The sequence below is a fragment of the Tamandua tetradactyla genome, chromosome 3, assembly GCF_023851605.1.
Source record: "Tamandua tetradactyla isolate mTamTet1 chromosome 3, mTamTet1.pri, whole genome shotgun sequence".
In the NCBI taxonomy this organism is placed as follows: Eukaryota; Metazoa; Chordata; class Mammalia; order Pilosa; family Myrmecophagidae; genus Tamandua; species Tamandua tetradactyla.
In genome coordinates this window covers 144,835,636-144,858,420 of record NC_135329.1, presented here as the reverse complement: position 1 = coordinate 144,858,420, position 22,785 = coordinate 144,835,636, and the positions used below count along the sequence as shown (strand labels likewise).

The window sequence follows — 22,785 nt, the reverse complement described above, 5'->3', positions numbered from 1 at the left end:
TTCTAATCACTAACCGAAATATGTCATACTAAGAAAGCACAATAGCACCATTAGATTATGCTGGTACATTTGCATAAGACTGCAGTTGAAAAAGGCTGATAATAGATCCTTTTATGTTAGGTGTTTAACTTTCTAAGTAAAATTTCTAAACTAACTCTCTGTTTCACTAACACCTCTTCCAAATTATCGAGCCCTGTTCCTCTGCTAATCTTCCCAACCCTTTTAGAAAAGTCAGGGCTGGGAGAAGATGATGAAGAAGGTAGAAAAGGAAGGCTCGGATTATTCTTCCCAAAGAGATCAATCTGATTAGTCCATTGCTTATTTTCTTCCCCAAATACTCAACACCTGCTTGGTCCGTGTGTCTTCTTAGGATTTACCTTTAATGAGCAAGGGCATGAAGGGAATGAGAGGAGGCTCCAGCTTGGCCACTGTCAGCCTGTAGGCCCTGTGGTTTCTTGAAGGGTCCTCAAGAGAAACAAAGAGATGCTGGTTAATGACTAGCAACCCAAATACTGCCCTTCCACCTCCATAATACGCCCAGCCTTGTCATCTGGTATTTTTAAATCAAGCGTCGCTACAAAAGAAAGACTTAGTTAAATGAAATGATTTCTGTTTTAAAAGAGCTTCATGTGTGGCATGAAAATAATTTGCATTTGGTTCCCTTTTTTGTGTGAAAGGGAACTCTACCTGCAGGGGCACAGGGTAGGGGTTCCCTTTGAGAGTAACTACAAAGTGCATAAACAAACCTAAACCCTGAGCATCCCTTCCTCCTGAAGCCCCTTATCCTTCCTGGGAGCTTCGGTCACACTGTGCTTTGCCTTGCGTAGCCAGTCCTGACTTATTCACTCTGAAACCAATCCATCATTCCTGCCAAGTCCTACCATACCTTTTCTGTATGCTAATACGTCCCAGGCAATGGGGAAAGATAATTTTGGTAAGCCAAGGAAAATGCAGCTTCAAACACATAGTCAACCTGTGCTTGATGGAAAGGATCTTATTACACTGCTTTTCTTAGTTACACAAATTGACCTTATGTGGGACATAAGTCCTCTTTAAGTTAGTTCCTGAGGGTGCCATTCATTAGTAAGACATGCTTGTTTTAGCAGTACTAAACCAGGATCATAAACTTCTTAAAGTCATACAAGGACAGATAAAATTTCTGAAATGAGAACTTAAATTCAACTAATCAGAAATTGGATTAATACAGACAGTGAACAGAATAAAGCAGCCTCTGTCACTTACCATTAAACTTTCAAACTCCGCATAGAACTTCTTGAACTTGCTTGGCAGTTTCTGTTAATGAAACGAAAATGCCACACGTATATATCAGATTCAATGTCTAGATATGTATCACGAGTTACTATTTCTAGGAGAAATGTATTTCTTTGGCATTTAATCAGACACCTCTGAGATAAGCCAGACTGTAATCTGTCCTGTCATTTGGAATAACTTTCTGGAATATGGAGAACTCATCTTTTTTTTTTTTTTTGCATGGGCAGGCACTGGGAAACGAACCCGGGTCTCCGGGGAACACACCTTTAAAAGTCTTGGCCTAGCTGAACCAAAGGTAACTAACTACCCATGTTTTGGTCTTATTGCTTTAAAAGGTTTTCTGAACTGGTTGTCTCATAAAGAGGACTGCATTCCCCAGACTATAAGTGGTCTGGAATTATTAGTGTATTTAACTCTTTGATTCCCACAATCAGGAAGTTAGACCACAGAGAATATTAGAGATAAAAGAACTTTAGAAACTATTTCAACCCTCCCCCCTCCTTCACAAGGTAAGCCACACGAGGACAGGGATTTCTGCCAGTTCTGTTTACTGGTGTCTGATATCTGTCCTCCGTGCCTAATATCTGTCCATCCTTCATTTCCTCCAGAATGGTGTTAATCAACCAGGGTCATTTTACCTCCCAGGGATATCTGACAATGTCTGCAGACATTTTCAGTTGTCACAACTGGGTGGAGTGGTGCTACAGGTACTTGAGGGCAGAGATGAGGGATGCTGCTAAGTAGTTTACCATGCACAGGACAGCCCTCATCCCCATCCCCAAATGACAATTATTCGGACAAAATGTCAACAGTGCTGAGGCTGAGAAACCCCACTCCAGAGCATTATTTCTATTTGCTTCATCTCAGAATGTTCTTTTCCTTCCATTCTGAAACATTCCCTTTACCATGCCGTTTAACTTTATATACTGTTTTGCTCATTTGTTCGTGTGTTCTATGTCTCCTGGTGGTCGGTATCGCTTCTCACGTAGCCACCTTGGTACTCACTGGAGTTGTACAGGAAGCCCTTGGAAGGCTCTCAGTAAACACAGGTAGGTAACCCTAAATTAGAGGTGTTTATGAGGGAAAGCTGTTCCTACAGAATTATATCATTACACGTCACCTTGAAAAAACAAGGGTTCATAAATGATGAAAGATTAATTCTCTTCTCAGCAACAGACAACAGTAAAAACAGAAGCTAAAACACTAAATACACTCCAGTCCCTGTAAGATTGAAGAAGTGGTCAATTAAATATCTTCCTATGCTGAATGCATCCTCTCAAACAGCCTCCTATTTTCCTCCTTAGGCCAAGAAAGGGGGGCCAGATGGTTTTTCCATATGTGTCAATGTCTGGGTGCTGTTATGTGAACCCAATTCCTGGTTTTCCTGGACCACTCTAAGGTTACCTTCTCTTGACATCCTCAACCACTAAAGGGTCATTTGACCTCCAAAGGGGCATTAGAAGCTGGAGGCAGGTTGAGGAAAGCAGATTATCTGAAGTCTCCATAGACTGCAAGAGCCCTGGGCTTCAAGACAGGGGAGCCTGCAATATGGCTTCATTGTTAAGATTTATGGGCAGCCCTAACCCTGCCGTCTTCCTTGCTGGAAGATGACACAGCTGCATGGCACGCAGGCCTCGCCAGTTTCCTCATCCCTATATTCAGGGATGAGCTGCTCTGTGCTGCATCTGTCTGGAATTTTAAGAGAAACCCAAGACAGAAGGACTTGTGAGGACCTGCCCTATAAACAATGGAAACATTTAGGAGGGACAGAGAAAGAAAATCATTTCAAGCATGAAGTGCGGAGGAAAACAGTTTCAAGGAAAATATTTAGAGATGTAAATGGCCATCTTTAAGCACCCCTGCAAACTGAATCTCTGTTGTATACTCCTTGCCCTCTTTTAGTGTCCCCCTTACACATGTTTTTATTTTTAGTAAGAGTCTATTTCTGTGCGTATGCTCTATTAGAGATTAGCATTTCTTCAACTATATAGCACACGTAAGGGGTCAGGCATATTTTAAGTACTTAGCTAATGATAAATGATGTTCTTTTCTGGTAGAAATCACCAACCATCGCCAAACCACTAATCACATTTACTACAGAAATTCACAATTCACAATACACGTTTACTGCAAAATTCAGCACAACTTTCCCCCCAAACTGAGAGTTAGCCAACTGTTGTTCCTTCACACAGGAAAGTCTGCCAGATGGTTAAGAGACACTTAGTCCTCAGCTGGTCCAAACAGTTGGTCTCCTGGCTAATTCCCCCAGGAGCAAAATGACTACTTGGATAAAAATGGATCTTCCGTCCTCTTGTAATTATAGATAAAGCTTATTGCAAAAGCAATATGCAAACATTTCAGAAAGCAATAGAATCTATGAGCAAAATCTTTGAAGCCACTGAGCAGCGTTGTTCCTTCCTATTATACTTAGGAACTGGACTTATTATTTACATTGCACAGATAGAGAAGCTGAGGTACTCCCCCCCCACCCCAACTACGAGAGGACAATACCTTTTTAAAATTCACACTCTGAGGTATCTGAAAAGGAGACAGGTCATCTCCCTCGAAGGATCCCACCTTTTTCCATTGTTACAACAGGATGAGAGATGTTTCTATAAAAACACTCACTGGTGAGCCTGTGTTTTTATTCTTAAGGCAAAAGTCACAGCTGGATCTCAGCAGACGCTTACCTCCCATGTTAGTGCCAGGCGGCTCACGGCGACATTACTTAGTCCCATGACGATGGCAAAAAAGGAATTCAGATTTTTGTACTCCTTACAGCTGAAACACAAGAGGCTCGTGTTTGAGTAAAATGCTACTTTTGAGTGAGATAAAAAATTTGAGTTCTATTTTCTGATTGTCATTAATATTCGTCAGTGGGCCTTAATGAGAACAGATGATGACAGATTTAATGCACTGTGTAAGTTCCACCTGGGTAACCATGTTCTGCTATTTGATTTCTCACTGCAGTTGTAGAAAGGTGATGGTTTTGGCCATCGAGGTTCAGTTTTTGAGAAGGAATTTAAGATACCTTCCCTAGGGATTGTTACTATGATTTCGGAGCTTGCTAAAAGCCTTGTTGGACCTGGGGGCAAGCGTTTCATGGAAGGGGAAGAGAGAGCAAAATGTCCTTGGAGACTTCCAGGCCTTTAGCCTGGAGATGGTCACCCCCTTCGAAGGGTGGGGCCCCAGAAGTCAACACTGCTGCAACCAGCACCCTTTCTACCCTGCCATGATAAATGATGCTTATTTGTTGAAAAATTTCAATTTATCAGGCACGATCCCTCATAGGCTGGACACTTATTCTCAAGGAGTCTTCAAGTAGATAAATAAGTTAAATAATTGACCCAAAACAGAATCTTATTTTCTTTGTGTGTTACTGAAGTCAATGAAGGTGATCGTTTCTGAATCTGTATTTATGCCAATATTAAGTTATATTACTACGTATTTGGGAATAAGATATGTGGAACAAGACCAAAATTTCCTATCTGTATAGCACTCTTTAGCCCAGGTACTTGGTATAACTTAAAAAAAAAAAAAAAAAAGAAGGGAACCATCTCCAAAAATGGAAAGAAGAATTCATTTCAGAGGAAACATAAATTCTCATGTGAAATCAATACACTTATCTAAGTTGACTAAATAAAAATTTTTTTGGATTAACATTTTTGTGAAAGTATTTTAACTGTGGCATTGTCTGCCCACGGTCCTTGTAAATGATTCTTAAATAGTCTGTGTGAAAATGAGAACACTGACTTCAGAGAAGGCACCATGTGTCTAATCACACTGGTAAGAAAGCAAGAAAACTTGTCCTGTGCTGGGGCAGTAGCTCTCAGGTCAGGGGCTGAAAGTTTTTTATGAGATACCCAGGGCTGAAGGCAAGCATGCACAGTCACGCGCTGGTGTCTGCCTCCGTGTATGTGATTTTGAAAATCAATGCTGGACCGTGGTACGGACTTCCTGTTTCTTGCTCTTCTACCAACTCAATTTATCACCCGAAGCAAATCATGAAATTTTTCTATGCCTCAGTCTCATCATCCGTAAAAAAGGTAAGTGGCATCTGGCCTCCCAGCTTCACAGAATTCGGGGGAAGACAAAAAGCTTAAACAGAATATGTTGAAGTCCTCTAAAAATAGCATGTAGACCAGATGATGCTGCCACTAAGTTGACATCTCATTCTTGTAGATCTCGTTTAGTGACGCCTGCAGTCTTCAGCTGAGCTGTATAAACAGCTCCGATACAGGCCTGTCCAGCTCAGCCCCAGGCAGTAGTTCAGTAATATAAATCAATTTATACCAAAAGCCTGTTTCACTGACTCATTCACATAATCAGAAGATAGAATGTTAAGAAAGGCAAAGGCATCTTTTAAAAAAAATTCTGAGTTTCTGAAAGGCTATCTACCAGAAAGTGCTTTCTGACCTTCCCCATTTGTGCGCATATGGCCTCTCTCTCCTCCTTGTTGCACTTAGCATTTCCAGGGTAAGGTGAAAACAGAATGTGCTCATTATGATGGGAAAGCATATATTGTCACACTTTCCATAATCATCTCAATCCAAATAATTGAAGGCATCTGTCTCTTGCAACAAGGCTGACCAGCCTCTTAGGTAAAGTGGCTACACCATGAGTAAGAAATCCATAAGCAACAGTCTACCAAATCTGTCCTCAAACAGCCAGCTTTTCCAAATTAAGAGATACGAGCATTGGAAGTCAAGGGTTTTGGGTATTCTGTTGAGCTCTAAAAATGTTGGGCAAAATAACTCAAGGCATTTGGCAAACTGATATCTATAAAACGTCAAGCTGCTTTTACTTCTTTGTTTAGCCCTGGAAATCAGACTCCGTTTGGGTCTAAACTGTTTGGCTCAAGAAAATTGCTTAGCTGGGGTCACTTGTGCTCCCAACCTCCTTGTGCTAGAGAGCCCTGAATTCAGAAAGAAGTCTCACAGCCACAGGCTGCATTTAGCATTTTATTTTTAGCTTGGTGGTGATACCAAAAACATGGAAGTAAACAGGAGGTTGTCAGGCATATCTAAATGGCAGGAGAAGATTAAATTCATGTCAGGGGGAATCTAACTGGCCCCTGCAGTAAATAAATTGTTTCCCATGAAGAAGAGCTGTTAAATAGAATATTTATAAGATGCTTGATTTTTCTGATGTTTATGGAGATGATTTTCATGTATCAGGGTAGCTCTCTTTTATGCATTTCACTGATTTTAATCTGGTTGGGTTGGAGGTGCTGTTGTATATGCATATTCCACTGCCCTCTACTGGCGAGAATGTATTATCAAGCTTTTAAGACAGAACTTTCTACAGGAAACTGTTGAAAGAGGACTCCTTAGATGGAGGATGTGAAAAGTCCCAGCAGTATAGAGCAAAAAGAGGTCACAGCTCGGACTATAGCATCATTGCTGTAAGATGCTGATTTATATATTGATGTCAAACGTTACAAAAGCTAGAAGAAATTTGCCTTTTACAAGAGTTTGGTAATTCTTGGGCCCCCATATATAAGTAGTTCCTTTACCCTGTTTTCCTTTTTAAGAGTTAGTCTATGAGAGCAAAATGAAAACACCGTGCAACAGTTTTTTTCTTCCCAAGCTAAAGATACTTACTGGGCCGCTATCTTAATAAATTTCTTTAAGAGCTGAACACGTTTGCTGAGTTGAGAACAAAGGCAAATCTCAGTGACAACCCAAAGCTGAATTTCATTAAATCTCCTCAGGAACAAATCCAAATTCGCTGTGGTCTTTTTAAAATTATGCCTTCCAAATGTGTGATAGATTAGCTCCAGCTAGAAAAGGAAGAAACAATTTCCTTTATTCATTTTTAACACTAGATGGATTTCTCTAGTCAAGACAGTGCTCTATTGGTCAGCAAATGTGAATACAATCATTGACCAGGACTCAACTTGTACGACAGTTGAGACGCGATAAATATATAAACTAGGTATTTTTGGCTTCACATGCTCAGTAAGACCAAGCATGTGGTAAACTGCAAAGATTTTCCTTTAATACTCAAAGACTTTATAACAGGCTGTATTAATAAACTCAATGTTCACAAAAATCATCATGTGGTTTCCATATTATCGTAGCTCATACTGACACTTTTAGTTGAGCAACGCCTGCCGGCTTCACCCAGAGCTGCCAGTGCACCCACTGACACACTCGGTCGGGCGCCTTACCTCATGCACGCAGTTGAAGAGCTCCCAATCATAAATTGTCATCTGGTATGCTAAATCTTTAGAGCTCATCAGTTCAAAAGTTCCCACTGTTCCAACAGTTGGGCCTTCTTGTTCTGGCAAGGGAGTCTATGAATAATAATGCAAAAATATTTCAGAATCTCAATACAGACAAGTACTTAATACTGAATGCTCTAAAGCGCTTCTGAGGGGAAAGGGTTCTGAAGATACTTTCAGGAACACCTTGAAATATGATTTTACCCAGAAAAGCAAGTCACCTTTGTGCTTAATGCTCACTTGTCCTGGTGTCATCTTTATAGCTCATCATCCTCATCAATTCACTGACTGAAGAGTGTGGGCGGTGGCAAATAAGAGTCCGTGAAGAGTGACCATAGAGTTAGTTCCTTTTCTGCTCAGGCCTGGGCAAGGGCTGGGGCCCTGGAAACTCTTCCTCTCACCCCATTTCCCGTTGAAGCTGTCCCAAAGCAGGTCCTGGCAGGGCCGTCTCAGACACAGTGCTAATAACTCCCGCAGGAGCTGGTGACTGTGTCAAGTGGCTGCATCTCCTTCTCTTACAACGCACTGCTTGGAGTCCCCAGGGGATGGGTATTGGTGCTCTGGGTTGTGCGTGATGCCTGATTCCACTCCTCTCTGGGTGATATGCGGCTAAGAACGGAATTCACATGGTCCTGGTATTTTGGGCTAGATAGTGAAACAAGCTACTATTTTCTGGAAGACCTTCAGTCAAAACTTTCCGTCTGACTTATATGTATCTCATTTTTATTTTTTGAAAATTGATCTGAAGTGCTTTTACTGATTAAGATAAATGACTTATAAACATAGGAAACATCTATGACTAATATATGAATATCTGTATTTAATATATGCAATAGATACATTATGAAGTTACAAAATTCACATGAATTCAAAGAGTAGTTCCCCAATATGATGCTAGCTATACTTGAGTGTTCAATATTCACGTCAGAAGTACAAATATTAGACAAGTTCTGCCATCATCATCATCACCACCATAACTATACATCGTAGAAATGCCCACTGCATTCTGCCTACTAAAGGAATTACATGCTCAGGATATAAGAAGTCCTTACATTTGAAAGTTTATAGTCTAACAGAAGAGTCCATCTGACCAGCAACTTCAGCACTGCACATCAATTTTTTTTTTTAGTTCAAAACATTAAAATTTATTTTAATTGAACAAAATGTTTGTTTTAAAAACAAAATGAATTACAACCTAAAGGGAAAATCCACCATGTTCCACCCTGCTTGAGCCATTCCCACCAAGATTTGCCCCTCAGGACTCCAGGGAGAAGCCTGCGCAAACATAGAACTGGCAGGACGCAGCCAAGGGCTCACTCTCCAAGGTAGCTGGGTGCAAAGGTGCACCCTTGTGCCATGGGACAGGTAGGAAGGGCGAGCAGGGGACATCCTCCTCTCTCTAGAAAGACCTGAACTGCACAGAATGCAGCCCAGGAGCTGGGCTCTCATTGATCTTTGGCTGCCTAAGGGGGAAGTCCTCGGACTTCTGATACTGTGAACATTTCTCAAACACTTTCTCCACTATAAGGACCAGTCAACTAAACTATTCAAACATGGCAGTGGGCTAAAGAAGCCTCAGAGCTACTCAGGGGACTTGTCCCAGGGAACTCTGGTGATCTCTTTCTTTAATTCAGGACAGAGCTCTGTAACTTGTCATCTTGGACAGCCAGCAAATCCCCTCCATGCCCCCTGGGGATTCATTTACACAGATAAACAGAAAGACAGAATCATCAAAACACGACTCCCATAAACACAAACAGGTAGAAGCACAGGAATGGGCTTTTGAGAGTTAGCGGGCACTTGAAAAGAATGTGTCATCTGAAGAGGTGTTCAGAGAAGCAAACTGGGCTTTAACAGATGAAACAGACAAACTTAGTGGCTTAGAAGAATGAGGCTTCCCCTGAGCATTATCCAGGACAGTCTGTCAAAGGCTCGAAGACTGGCAAGGAAGGCACGTATGCGGGAAAGCTGTAAAGAGACTTGCTTGGCAGGAACAGTGAGCGCAGGGGTACCAAATGGACAGCTCGAACAGCTTCTAGAAAGTCTTTGCATACAGGACAAGGAGTTTGGGCTCTGTTGGGGCCACGGAGCTTGAGGATGACAGCTCTTTCAGAGAACTAACAGACACTGCCATAGACCATATCTTAGACCTGGTTAGCGCCAGCCCCGCAGTGAGACAGACTCTGAGTCTAAACTCCATTCCAGCTGCGCCGACTTGGATTGATTCCCTAATCTCTTGAATGCCTGTTTCCAGTTCTGGTAACTCGAGGTCATAACACCCACCCTACATTTGATGAGAGGGTCACGGGTGAGCTGGGCTCTGTGAAGCACAGAAGCACAGTGTCTGGTCCAGAGGAAGAACCTCCCTCCCCATATCTGTTCCCTTCCCGGAAGCGCTGCAGCAGGACATGCACTGGAGAGTGGGGGGAGATGCTCAATAGCATTGCTGACGATGCAGGGGGCAGAGAACAGGGAAGAACAACAATGATTCCAGAGTTTTCAGACCCGTCATGGTGGCTCTGAAGCTGGTGGAGGCCGGCAAGGAGCTTATGGAAGCAAAGAAGGAGAATGGTTTTAATCAGAGTCAGTTTTAGGTAGGAAAGTTGGGGAAGCCTTTAAACGCTAGGTCATAGGCCCACCTCTCAGTCTTAGACTGGCTCTCTGCATTCTCCTCTCCCTCTCACAGCTGCCATGGTGAGCACAGCCCGCTTGGCCCCTCCAGAGAACTGCTCCCCTCCCTTTCTATTCCTGGGATCTGCTTTCTCATCAGATGGCAGGGACTTAGTCTACATAGCTCCCTATCTGTTTCCCTTGAGGTTTCATGGCTTTTCATACAAGGAATAAATTAACCCAACAACTATAGGGAGGATGCCAAGGTTAAGAAATATGCAAAGAGTGTTTAGTCTTGGTCTTGGTCTATCATTCCTGCATCCCTTTTGAGAGACTAACAAAATCTGTCACCAAGCCTCCCTCCTTCTTGGCAAAGGGCATATTGACTCTTTCCTCCAGGAACCCACTGGAAAGGCAATTTGAGCAGAAAAGGATATTCCTCTATCTGAAATGCAGAATTTACATTCTGACTCTCCTCCCATAGGAAGCATCTCAGGGGACCATTTCCTCACAGATATCCCAGCAGAAATTTCCTACAGATGAGGCACAGCAGAACTTGTGTAGGATTTTCACTGCACAGTCAGGTCTGAAAACTGCCTACACACAGACCCAGAACTCCTATAGATTCTCTCCCTACCTGTTTTGAGAAATTATTTCTTTTTTTAAAACTGAATGGTGGTGATTGGGAGAGTAACATTTTCACCTTCCCATTTGCCAGATGAGAAAACTAAATCATAAAAGGAATATATTGACTGCCAGTGATGAAGAGATGGATAAAGTAACCTGCCACCCAGTGTCCCTCTTCTCTTGTGCTGCCATACCCTCCATGGACATGTGACCAGCTCCCCAGTGGCACCTGTCACACCTGATTCTCAGTGATTACATGCTGGTGTCCCCCCCAGACCATGAGCTCTTTGGGTGACAAGAATCATAACAGACTCATCTTTGAGACCATCTCAGCGCCAGAACCATTTGTGATGCCAGGAATGAGGTAGTAGGTGCTAAATAAAAGTTTGAGGAACAAGTGAACAGATAATTGTACAACCAAATTATAGTACAGTGAGACTTTATCAGAATTTGCTCAGTACTAACATAATGCGTAAACAAAATGCCAAGAAAGTAAAGCTCCAGAATCCAACTACTTAAGCACTAAGATAAATCACTGGCCTATGCTAATTCTAGGCAACACAATTTAACACTACACATTTTTCTACTGTGGGTCGTTTATATTAGTTTCATCTAATATAATGCTTGACTATAACTGTCTTAAGGACAGAGGCTCTGGGACACAGGCCTGGTGTCACAGGGAGGCTAGCCCAGCACAGAACAAAGCAGATGTTTCATAAGCATGTGTTGATGGATCAAATGGTTTGGGCCACATTCCGTACTGCAGACTCATCAAGGGGACTACTCTTCCTAGAAGGGCTGTCCCCAGGGGAAATCTTTAGAAAGCTGAAAAAGGAGATCCAGGACTAAAGTTACGAGAGGCAGGTGAGAGCTGACCACCCTTTTGCAGGGTGACATAACTCACATCTGGGTGAGTTCTAACTCACTCACTCACAGTGAGTGGCAGAGTGCCTGTAGGGAAGAGGCTAAAGAGAGTTCCTGTCCCAGGCACCTGCTGAAAAGCAAATTGCTTTCAATTACTCAGGCTTTTAAACTGAAGACCAAGTTTGGCAAGGACTAAGAACTCGTAAGGCTGCAGGATTGTGTGCAAATAAACAGAGGCTTAAAACGTTAGTATCTGCCCCCTAGGTTGCTGGAGACAGGCCCCACTCTATCTCCACACCACATCATCTGACACTGCGGCCGAGAACCAGCTGGCAAAAGAGGCCCAGAGCCCGTGTGATAAACACGTCAGGCACCACCTTCAATAGGACGACAGCAAACCTGGCTTTTTTCATGGCGTTCATTTCCAGGGGAGGGCAGCACAACTCATTTGCATTTTTTTTTCTAGCCCCTCAATGTTGAGAGTCATGTATTCAGAAAGCAATGAAAGTAGGTGACTAAAACAATCCTTGCAGAGGGTTGTGAGCTGATTCAGACCTTCAAGGACTGGGAATAGAGGAGAGGCAAGGGCACTCATGGGCCATAATGGATGAGGAATTAATAAGAGAACAAGTGATACTTCTGCTAAATTCCTCTCCATGTGAATTTCAGATACTGTAAAAATCCACTTAGCTGCATCCGAGTATACCAAATGGCTCCCCCCACATCAACGAAGGATTACAATGAGATTAAAACAAGCCCCAAAAGTCTAAGAAAAGGGATCTTGGTTTACCTGTAAGGTCTGCTTTTACTAAAATTGAAACATATTCATGCATCACTCTTGTAGTCAAACTCTTTTCCCAAAACACAGATGCAATTTACTTCTAGCTTTCCTGCTATACTTTTCTTATAAAAGAAACCTTGCATGTACATGGACTGAGAAAACAAGTTTCTCTACCTTCTAAACTGGCACCACAGGCTTTCTAAAATACTTTAATAGCCGCTCTCCTCCATGACCAATTTTTATGGAAAAAATATAAATGAACTCTACCACGTCTATCAAAGAAAGCAGGCTACTAAATTATTAGCATGGGGCAATTAGTCCTTTATTCACAGAAAGCTGTGTGTGGCCGGGGACTGGAGTGTATTAGACACTTAGGGAGAGGGGGCTGGTCTCTAACATTTCCCACACAAGGTAGAGAGAGCTGTTTCAGGGCACAGCATTTATTGCAGAGAGGATGGTGACTTTGCCATAATGCATTTCAACATCCCCCAACTGAGTATAATGAACAGCAATATTTTGCTTTAAAAAAAAAAGTCTATTCCCATCTAAGTCTAAGTAGGCAGATATTTAATATTAATATTAATATTGGGATCATTTCATGGCTGTGGATTACAAAAAGAGGTCTGAAAGCTGAATTACACCCTTACACCCCAGTAGTGGTGGTAATTGGCTAATTTCCACAAAAGGAAAGCTAAACCTCAGAGTAGCTCAAATGAACACCTGAGGCTTACCTAAGAAAAAGCCAAGTAGCATTCAAGATAGACTTTTCAGCAACTAGGTTCAATATGACTGCAAAATTAAGCCCCAGACAAGTTTTTCTGATTGTAGATGCTTCTCTGAGGAGGCCACCCACACCTACCAGTGAATCGAATTGCTCTCGCGGGCAAGCAAACAGGCGTCCATTAATGGTGAGCGTCGTAAATACTGAAACATCATTAGGTTTGAGCACCACCTTTTCTGTGAACATAAAAAGCATGAGATTGCCTATTAAATGCATCTGAGATTTGCTGCACTGCCCTAATCACACCAACAAATTGACAGCTTGGTGAATTACCGGAACACGCAGAGAGGCTGCATAAAACATAGTACTGAAAGGCACCCACTGAATAAAAAGACACAGCATTCATGCAGGCACGCGACACTCAGGATGCCATCAGAAAGGACCACAAATCAAGACTGGAAATATCTGAGGGTCAATTCACTCAGGTTTGCACTGCAGCCGTAATTATTTACAAAATCCGTGATTGCTATTTATATAACAAGTTATGTTTTTCGATGGTAATATTGCCCAGCATTTTGGAGATGAAAAGATTAGGAGAACTTAAGGGGTTTCTGAAATCCCATGTGACTTCAGATATAAAATTTATTGTGGTTTTTTTTCTCACTAAATCCCTAATCTGGAAGGCAGCTGCATTAACTAGATTAAGTCTCTCGTGACATTTTAAAAATTGATTCATTCAGTAAATATTTAGTGTTTACTATGTGGCAGACACTGTTCTTAGGTATTGGGGATGCAAAAGAGAACAAAACAGACAAAAGTTCCAGTCTAAAAAGAGCTTACATCATAGTGGGGGATGTGGGCAATAAACAAGATAAATAAATTAGAGAGTAAAAAAGTGATAAGGAGAAAAATACACAGGGTACGTGGCTAGGAAGTAAGTGGAAGGGAAATAGCTTAAAAGTTTAGACAGGGCTATCAGGAATGGAAGGACAGAAGTTTCTATAGGACAGTGATATTCAGATAAAGACCTGCTGGAAGTAAGGGAGGGAACTGGGCCACAGCTTGGGCAGAGGCATGACCAAGGAATCAGCAAGGGTGTCGATCCCCTGAGAAACTTGCAGCTGGGGCAGAAACAGAAGGGACAGTTTGGGAATCCAACATGCATTCAAAAATCCTACAATCATTCATCTTAAAACATGGCAGAAATGGTTCACCTGTTCCTGAAAGACCTCCCCAGTGGCTATCAAATAATTATTGGAGAAATTAATCTCTTTGCTCCTTCCACCAGTCTCTCACTGCGGCATGCACTGAGCTCCCTTCCCTCTTGAAAGCATGGACTGTAATTGTTTATTGTCTACCCCCCTCAGTGGCCTGGGAACAGCTTGGGGGGCAGGGGCTGTCTCCAACTCATCCTCTCTTGTGACGGCAGCTAGGGCATGCTAGGTGGCCAGCAGATATGATGAATGAATAAATGATTTTTCAGGGAAACAGAACAATCAGGGACAATGAGAGGAATCACAGTCCTGCCGGGGAAAATATGCCTCATTTTGTTCGATGAGCTGGATTCCCGTCCTCTCTGCTGGGAAAGGAGGGGAGCCCTCGTCAGCTAAAAAGAACTAACCTGCAACCACCTCCAATTTCAGACTTGTTGAAGGCCAAAAGTTTAAATCTTTAGCTTGTTAAGCTTGGTTTCCTCTTAGGGTCCACATTTCTCATGGCTCCAAGGCCTTAATATTTTTTGTTTAGGGTTTACATGGAAGGAACTTCAGCGCCCTTGCTTCCAGCCTCCTCACACAAATCACGTCACCTCTTTCTGTCTTAGTGTGTTCCCACAAGATCAGAGGGATGTTGACACTCACCCTGCCCACCCCTAACCCTCTTAGTTCTGTTATTCTTGGGAGCACATGCAGTTCCATTTCATTCCTCTGGGTCAGCTAGGAGGGCCAAGCTAATTCCTGGCAGGGTTTCTGTTCAGAAGAGATATCCCATTGTGCTGTAGCCCAAAATACTGACGAAGACCGTTACCTCCTCCAGAACTCATCTTGACTATGATGAGGCCTTCCCCGGAGCCCAGCTTGTCGGCAACTGCGCTGAGGATTTCCCTCACCGAGGCGGCCACCGGCACCCGGATGGTTGTGTAGGTGTGGTCCATGCAGTAGACCTTAAACAGAACTGGTGGGCGGGCAGAAATAAAGTTGCAAATTGCCGTTGCCAGGTCTTGAGAAAACCGTAAGCTTGGCAAAATGTTTAGACATTCTCCAAAATTTGCATCGTCGTGACATTTTTAATTTGCACATGTCCCCTACGCCTGCCCCCTTCTAAATGCCCTATCTTAGCACTGGTCTAAGGACGGGCACACGTACGGTTGTTGCCCCACCTCAATTAGAAAACAAACATAAACAACCAACAGATATTTGTGAAAAGCCCACAAATAGGTCAGAGGAAAAAAATGGAAGTATTTTTAGGCTGACTTTCTGGGTCTGCTCTTCTCGCCCAGCCTTTTGTTTTTGCAATACTGAAAGTGCTACATTGTGGGCCGAATCCTAGATTACTGCAACCCAGTGCAGGGATGGGGTGGAGCCAATACCACTGCAAACAGGAGCGTTTCTGCCTAGGGTCATTTACATCTGCTAACCTGTGCACACACTAGGGTAGGAGACCAGTACACTGTCCCCTCTCCCCCACCACCCCCAACCCACCTGGAAGCAAATTCCAGTTACTGCAGTTCTTGACACCCCTGAGATACAAGATTGATTTGTGCCTTAAAAAGAAATTTTTATCGGCACTGTTTTGGGGTTGTAATGTGGAGAAATCTTAAACAACCAAAAAACAATAGCCAGCATCTTCATCTTCCTGATGGCTCCAAAGAGGCTGTGCTCAGGACGAGAGTGCTGTGCAGGTGACTCTGAAACCCTGCCTTCTCCTGGGCATCCACAAAGCACTAGGCACCTTCCCACCAGCTCTTCCCAGGGAGATGCAGCCTCAACAATCAGACCTGAGATAATCTTTATTCCTTCAAGGAAGGTTGGCAGTGGGGAAGAAGCAGAACCAGGGAAGTGTGGACAAGTCCTCTCAGCTAGAGAAAGAGAGTTCCAGGACATTCATTACTGAAGTGGCAAAGGGAACCTCCCTGCAAACCATATCTGAGGAGCATGTGAGCTCTACTGCAGGCTCAGGTGTTGATTCACAGTAAGCTGACTTTATTCTGATTTTAAATAATTTACACAACCATGAGCTGGAAGAGATCCTCACCTTCATCAGAGCCCCAGATAGGCTGGCGCTTCTGGGCTCTCTCATCTCCTGTATTGAACTGTTGTAAAAGAACTTTGTGCTGTAAAAATAAAAACATGGCAGTTGTCATTAGGGAGAATGCCCAATGCAAATTAGTATCCCAAAGGATACACATGTGAGAAACAACTAGAATCCAGAAACGAAGAAAATATACTTTATATTTACAAAAAAAAAAGCAACACATCACCTTTATAGAATGCAAGGTAAGATTTTTGGAGAATTATAAATTCTGCAGGTCACAATTAGAGAATCCAAACTCATGCCACTTACCTTCTTTTGTGGAGCTTTTGCATCATCTGAACTACGGGAAGTAGAGAAACACATTAGTTAATACCTTTGGTACTGTTGCTTTAAATGGTTTCATTTGTATGTAGCTTTAATTTTATGTTAGAAAATGAAGTCACAGAATTCCTTCAGGAGGCATTAAGAGACCAAACCATGAGGGAGACAGCAAAGAGATCAGTGCCAGTCACAGGTGGAAACCTGGTTGAATTGATGTTAAAAGCCAGGATTTCTACAGCTTTGAAAGTCGATCCATTCATACACGCTCTTACTAGCATTTAATCTATGGCTTAAGTAGCAGCATTTGAAAACTTTATGCATTTTGCTGAGAGAACACAAATATTCACCATAAACAGCTTTGGAAGCAGAAAGTGGATTTTTCCTAAAAGTAATTCTCCTTGAACTTTCTTGAAATGCCACTGACCACTTTCATACTGGATTCACTGTTCTCAGCCAAAGGGACCTGACTTTGTTGAGTCAAACTCCCCAAAGGGGGACCTTCTACTTCCCAGAGCTTCTCTGAGCCACACTGCAGCGCAGGATGCAGCTGAGCAGATGTGCAGTTCTCTGGTCATCTGGCCTTATGGCACCACCTAGGACCCCAGGCTCCTTTTGCTCAAACCACAACACAAACCAGCTACTTACAAACCAGCTTTAGCATTTTTGTGGGCAAAGTATTTGGGGGAGGATGCTGTGATTAGGAGGTAGGCACCTACTTGATGAAAAGTGTACCCGCAAAGCCAAGCCTTTCCTTACATTTGCTTGACGATCTTCTCCAACTCCGGCAGTTGTTCCTTGAGGACAGCAATCATCCGGGCATCATCTGATACAGACACATAAAACTCCTGGAATTGGCAAAGGGATCAGGCTTTTAAAGAGCAGCCAAAGGAACATGCTTCTGTAAAGAGCAATAAAGAGGTGCCCCTACTTAATTTGCTTAACATCTCTATACCATGGTTTCATGGACTTGAAAAAACAAAGAAAAGGTTATAATATATCGAAATTCAATGGTGCAAATGAATTACGGGCATGTGACATAAGGTAAGATTTTTGGGATAGGTCATTTTATAGTCTATATGTTAAGAGCATACTTTCTTTCAGGGAAATTTTAATATTTATTTTTCATATTTTTGTTTTTATCACTGATTTAATTTTTATTATTAATTGTGGTTAATTATTGGCGGTAAAAGTGTAGGCATGGCTTTCAGCACTGTACTGTATTTATGATGAGTTTGTGCCATCAACTCAGGACTGCTTTTTGGGAGCTGGATCAACTACTCAGGAACTGACTTCCTCTGCTATGCTTAGGAGCAATGGCCTCCACAGCAGGAGATGAGAATTGTGGCAGTGCCAGCTTAACTACTATTTTGTCTGCAGAATGGTGCCCTACTCAATGGGTAAAGGCTATGAATCAACTTTAAGTCCAACCTACTCTTATGTCTTTACATTTTCAAAATACACTGATAGCCTTAAGAGACTCTCAGAGTACACCTTTCCTCCCTGCTCCCTCCAACTGTGGAAATGATATGATTAAAAAGGAGAGACGGGGCGGTGTGACCGTGGCTCAGTTCTCGCCTGCCATGCCGGAGATATGGGTTCGATTCCGGGTACCTACCCATGCAAAAAAAAAAAAAAAGAAAGGAAAGAGGGACTATGGTTCATTTGGATCATTCACTTCAGAACATGGCCTGATGGTCTGAACTAGAAGCAACCTTGTGGTTTGAACTTCATAGTCTGTACATAAGTACTGTACTCATCTAAGTTTTGGAAAAGAGAAAATAATTGAGGAGTAAAGCCAGGGTTAATGCTGTAATGTGGGGCTGGAGCCCCACGGGAGGAAAAAAGGGAAGCTCAGCATAAAGCAGTGTTGAGGAAATAAAATATGTCCTTTCAGAACTACTTCATACCCTCTACCCCACTTGGTTCCAATAGTTCCTCCATAAAAGTGTGTGCTTTCACTGCCCTCAAAAATACTAGTAATGTTACTAAGGACAGAACTACTTACACAAAAATGTTCACTGCACTATTATTCCAGGAAGGTAAAAATTGGAAATGATGTAAATATTCAACAATATGGGAACAAATTCATAATATCTGTGGCATATCTACTCAAGAGGCATTAGAGATCTTTATTATAAAAACTGTACTGACAGGAAAAATCCTTAAATACAGAAGTAGAAAAAGCAGCCTGCAAAATGATGGGAACTATGTGATTAAAATGATGTAAAATACACAAAGAGAAAGAGACCAGCTGAAAATACATTAAAATGTCACCAGTTATTGAATTCGAGTGGCAAGATAATGGGTGATGTTTTTCTTTCCTTTTTTTTTTCTAGTACCTTTCTAATGAACGTAAATGTTAAGAAAGTCTAGAATTTGCAACACAGTCTTTCCAGGCAAGCTACTTTTCTATGCACATTTCCCATACTATAGAACAAAGGTGGACTTTTGGAAAAGATGACTCTGCCTACCTCCAGGAAAGCCATCGCCACATCGTCCTCTTGTAGGAGGTCTCCATATATGGCAGCCCACTGCAGAACCAGGCGGATGACTCGCCTCTTATTGTTGAGGGCATAATCCATTTTCTCCTGTTCTGTACCTTGTGAAGGCTGTGCGTGGTAAGTGGCAAAGAGTCAAGGAAGACATTTAACCACTTCAATTCATTTCACTCTGCTACTTGTAAATGCAGTGACAGATCCCAGCTTCAGAAAGCCAGTCTTTTAGACAATGGAATTACTTCCTCAGGCCCTCAAAGGAAGCCCCTGTATCCACAGAGTGTGTCCTGAGCCAAATGCACACAAATCCTTGTTAATGCCCCCAGACTTTGACCTGATGTTGTCCAAAGAAGTAGACTTTCCACAGCCCTACCTGGATTAGTGTGCTAACAAAGATTCTCATACTTAGCTCCAGCTCTCAGCAGGTTCTCATTACATTCCTGTGCTGACCCTCCACCTTGCCCTCTGGCTTGAGGGATAGCCTTACTTGCTGCTGTAGCTTGTCTCTGGCGGCCTTATTTCTTCTTTGTTCCCAGAATCCTGCCCACACCTCGGTAAGCCTGTTCATTAAATCATTTCAGATAGACCCTTCAGAGTGGACATTTAGTTCCTGCCAGGACCATGACTGATACAAAGAACATCTAGGTGGAAAACTGAGGCTGGAGGTAGATGAACTCACCCGGTGTCGTGAAGAGGAAGGGCTCCTGCTCATGTCAATCCTCTGGTGAGTGCCTCTGACACCAGACACCTAACACTATACCTTCTTCTCTCATCTGGAACCATAACTTAACACCTGATGGCGTTTTGTGCGTTTGTGGCTAGACATCGTAACTAGACTATAAGCTCTTCCAGGCTTGGAATCCTATATTATTTGTCTTTGAATTTCGTATTATGACTAGCACAGTGAGCTTCACCTAAAATTTCATGTATTCGTGACACAACTATTACTTATTGTGTGCCTATGATATGCCAGGTAAAGGTCCCTGTCATCAGTTTACATTTTTGTGTGGATTTTGTGTGGTAGGGAGAACATAATAGATAATCAAGCAATATTTTAGATTCAATATATTTATTTTTCACTGGCTTAGAGTAGATCATAAATTATAGATAATTAGTTCATAAAAGAACTTATACTTTATAACTTGCACTGCAACTTGTACATGACGTGCCTCAGTTAAGATCTATCTTATAGCCTTGTGAGGAAAGTACTACCCCCTTTCTACCAGTGAGAAAACTGACAAGAAAGAAGTGTTAAGTGACTTGAGCAGAGTTATGTAGCTAGGAATTCAGAGTTGGTCCTGAAATCAAGACTCCCAATTCCAACAAGTTTTCCTTCTAATTTACAACACTATCTTGCCTCACAGTTGTCTACAAGACCAGCCGCGCCTCAGCTTACTACCATGACTTAAAAGCACCGTAGAAAATTACCTCTTGGAAGTGTTGTGCTTGAGAGCTAAACCAGTAAAGGGCCTTTTTCTGAAGGGACCATAAATAATCATGATCAAGGTAAACGACAGAACTTTAAAGCAAAGGTTTACTGCATGTAAATGGGTTGCAAAATGGCTTTCATAAATTGAGCACGGGATTCATAAAAAGGAAAATTGCTCAACCCGTATTGCTACAATTCTCTCTGAGCTTACAAAAAAAAAAGGAAGAAAGATCACTTTATGTGAAGATTATTTCTTTCCTGATTAACCCTTTAGTCTCTATGCATTTATAACTCAGTTTTTCTTTCCAAAGAATTGCAATGATGGGCACATTTTATGACCACTTTTTATGGCCCCTAGCGGCATCAGGTGGGCATGAAGTTGAATGGCAAATAAGTATTTCTTGACTGACTGAAAAATAAGTACCAGTTCAACTAAGAGTTGGAAGACCTGGGTTCTAGCTCTTTTGCTACCACCATCTAACTCTATGATTTAGGCAAGTCGCTTAGCCTCTGTATGCCTCCATTTACTCACCTGTGAAATGAGAAGATGAGATGAAATGACCTCTACATTCTCTTTCAGTTGTAGCATTTAATAATGGTAAAGCAATGTGGACCTAAAGAGAATCAGGTAATGAACCTAACATCATGAAAATACAATGCTGCCTTTCCATGGTGCTTTCGTCTCCTGTTTGCTTTTCATGTCAATTTGTATTTGTACAGGAACTTAGATTATATCAGGCTTTGGAAGGAACTTTTTCATTTCCATGGCATGAAAGTCAGTAAGAGAAAGTAAGGATGGCTTGAAAAGGGTGCAGAGTTGTAGACTGAGGGGAGGTCAACTTTGAAAAATACAGAAGTTCAAATACAGTCTGTTTCCACCTAAAAGTGTTTCAAAGGCCCCTGCTAGGCTGTGCTCACTCTGTAACAAAACTGCCCCACAGAATCCTGACACCACTGTGGTCACATCCACACTCCTCCTTCCCTCTGTCCACTTTCCATGCTCTAGGCAACTGTCTTACCAATGACCCCAGACTGTGAAAACTGTGCAAATTTAAGTTTTGATCATATCATACCAATTTTCAAAAGAATGTTACAGTGTGCCCCTAAGTTTCTGTATAAACTTCAATATTTCACTATACACTGTGTGCAGTAAGAGTGTACTCTGAATCTCTCATATATGGTAATCTCAGATATAGGAAATGGAAGTGTTTATTGAGCCACTATTTATAGCAGTGAACTCTCGGCCAAAACCTAGGAAAATAACCCCAAGGAACAGGAAAGTCAATGTGTGAATGTGGTTTTTCAGAGATCAATTTTTTCCAAATAGATTAATATACTTTTCAAAGAAAATTCAAAGTATTTATAAGTATTCTGGCAAAAGAAACTATTCAAATTCATTCATCAATATTAAGAGACTACATTGAATCAGGAGCTATGCTAGGTGCTAGTGATACAGCAGGCATAGGTCCTATCATCTATTACATGCGACAATATGTTGAAAAGTCTGTGATGTGCATGTGTGTGTGTGTGTGTGTGTGTGTGTGTGTATGTGAGAAAGAGATACTGCTTCCTTCCTATTCATATGTATGAAGCTGAAATATCAAGCCAGTGCCTGAATGTAATTCTAACTTTCCAGGCGATCTTGACTGACTTGGACTCAAAGAAGCAATGTCAAAAATTGTGCATTCATAGAGCCATATCAGCAACACAAGTAGAGCCCAAGGATATGATAACCACAGCTGCATTATCTCTGCAAAGATTTCTCTTGTCCTCTTTTCTGCTGGAGACATCTTACTTTTGTCCACCATACACGTTTGGAAGGGATGCTGTAACAACTTTAGAGCTTTACAGTTTATAAAGTAGGCTCACATGTTCATAAAAAGCTCCCTACAAACCTGAGGGGGAAATATTTACACCTAAGGAAACCGAGGTTCAGAGAGAAGAGAATTGCCTACGGGTGCTGAGTCGAGGAAATGACAGGGCTTAAAAACCCAGGCAGGGCTGTTTCCTGTCACACCCCCACAGCCCGGAACGTGGCTATAGTGACTGGCAATGAATGCTTGGGATCTTTAAATTATTAAGAACAACTGCATCTGGGAAGCAAGTCTTCCTGGAAAAGAGATTCCGTGCTTGCGGCAGTTCCACACGCCTGGAGCGGCCTGAGCATGTGGCGTTCCGCACGCAGAG

General features: G+C 42.2%; 1 protein-coding gene across 12 annotated transcripts in view; it reads right to left on the bottom strand.

Moving 5' to 3' along the window:
* RAPGEF4 (Rap guanine nucleotide exchange factor 4) overlaps positions 1–22,785 on the bottom strand; it is a 328,672-nt gene that overhangs the window by 19,150 nt on the left and 286,737 nt on the right. For all 12 annotated transcript variants that reach the window (XM_077154152.1, XM_077154160.1, XM_077154156.1 and 9 more), the window contains 11 exons: positions 19,146–19,296; positions 17,431–17,519; positions 16,663–16,693; positions 16,354–16,432; positions 15,127–15,273; positions 13,240–13,337; positions 7,445–7,570; positions 6,876–7,054; positions 3,963–4,053; positions 1,243–1,293; positions 378–465 (listed from right to left, as the gene is read on the bottom strand). In XM_077154152.1, the coding sequence (XP_077010267.1) occupies positions 378–465; positions 1,243–1,293; positions 3,963–4,053; positions 6,876–7,054; positions 7,445–7,570; positions 13,240–13,337; positions 15,127–15,273; positions 16,354–16,432; positions 16,663–16,693; positions 17,431–17,519; positions 19,146–19,296 (1,130 nt within the window). The remainder of the gene's footprint in view (positions 1–377; positions 466–1,242; positions 1,294–3,962; positions 4,054–6,875; positions 7,055–7,444; positions 7,571–13,239; positions 13,338–15,126; positions 15,274–16,353; positions 16,433–16,662; positions 16,694–17,430; positions 17,520–19,145; positions 19,297–22,785) is intronic.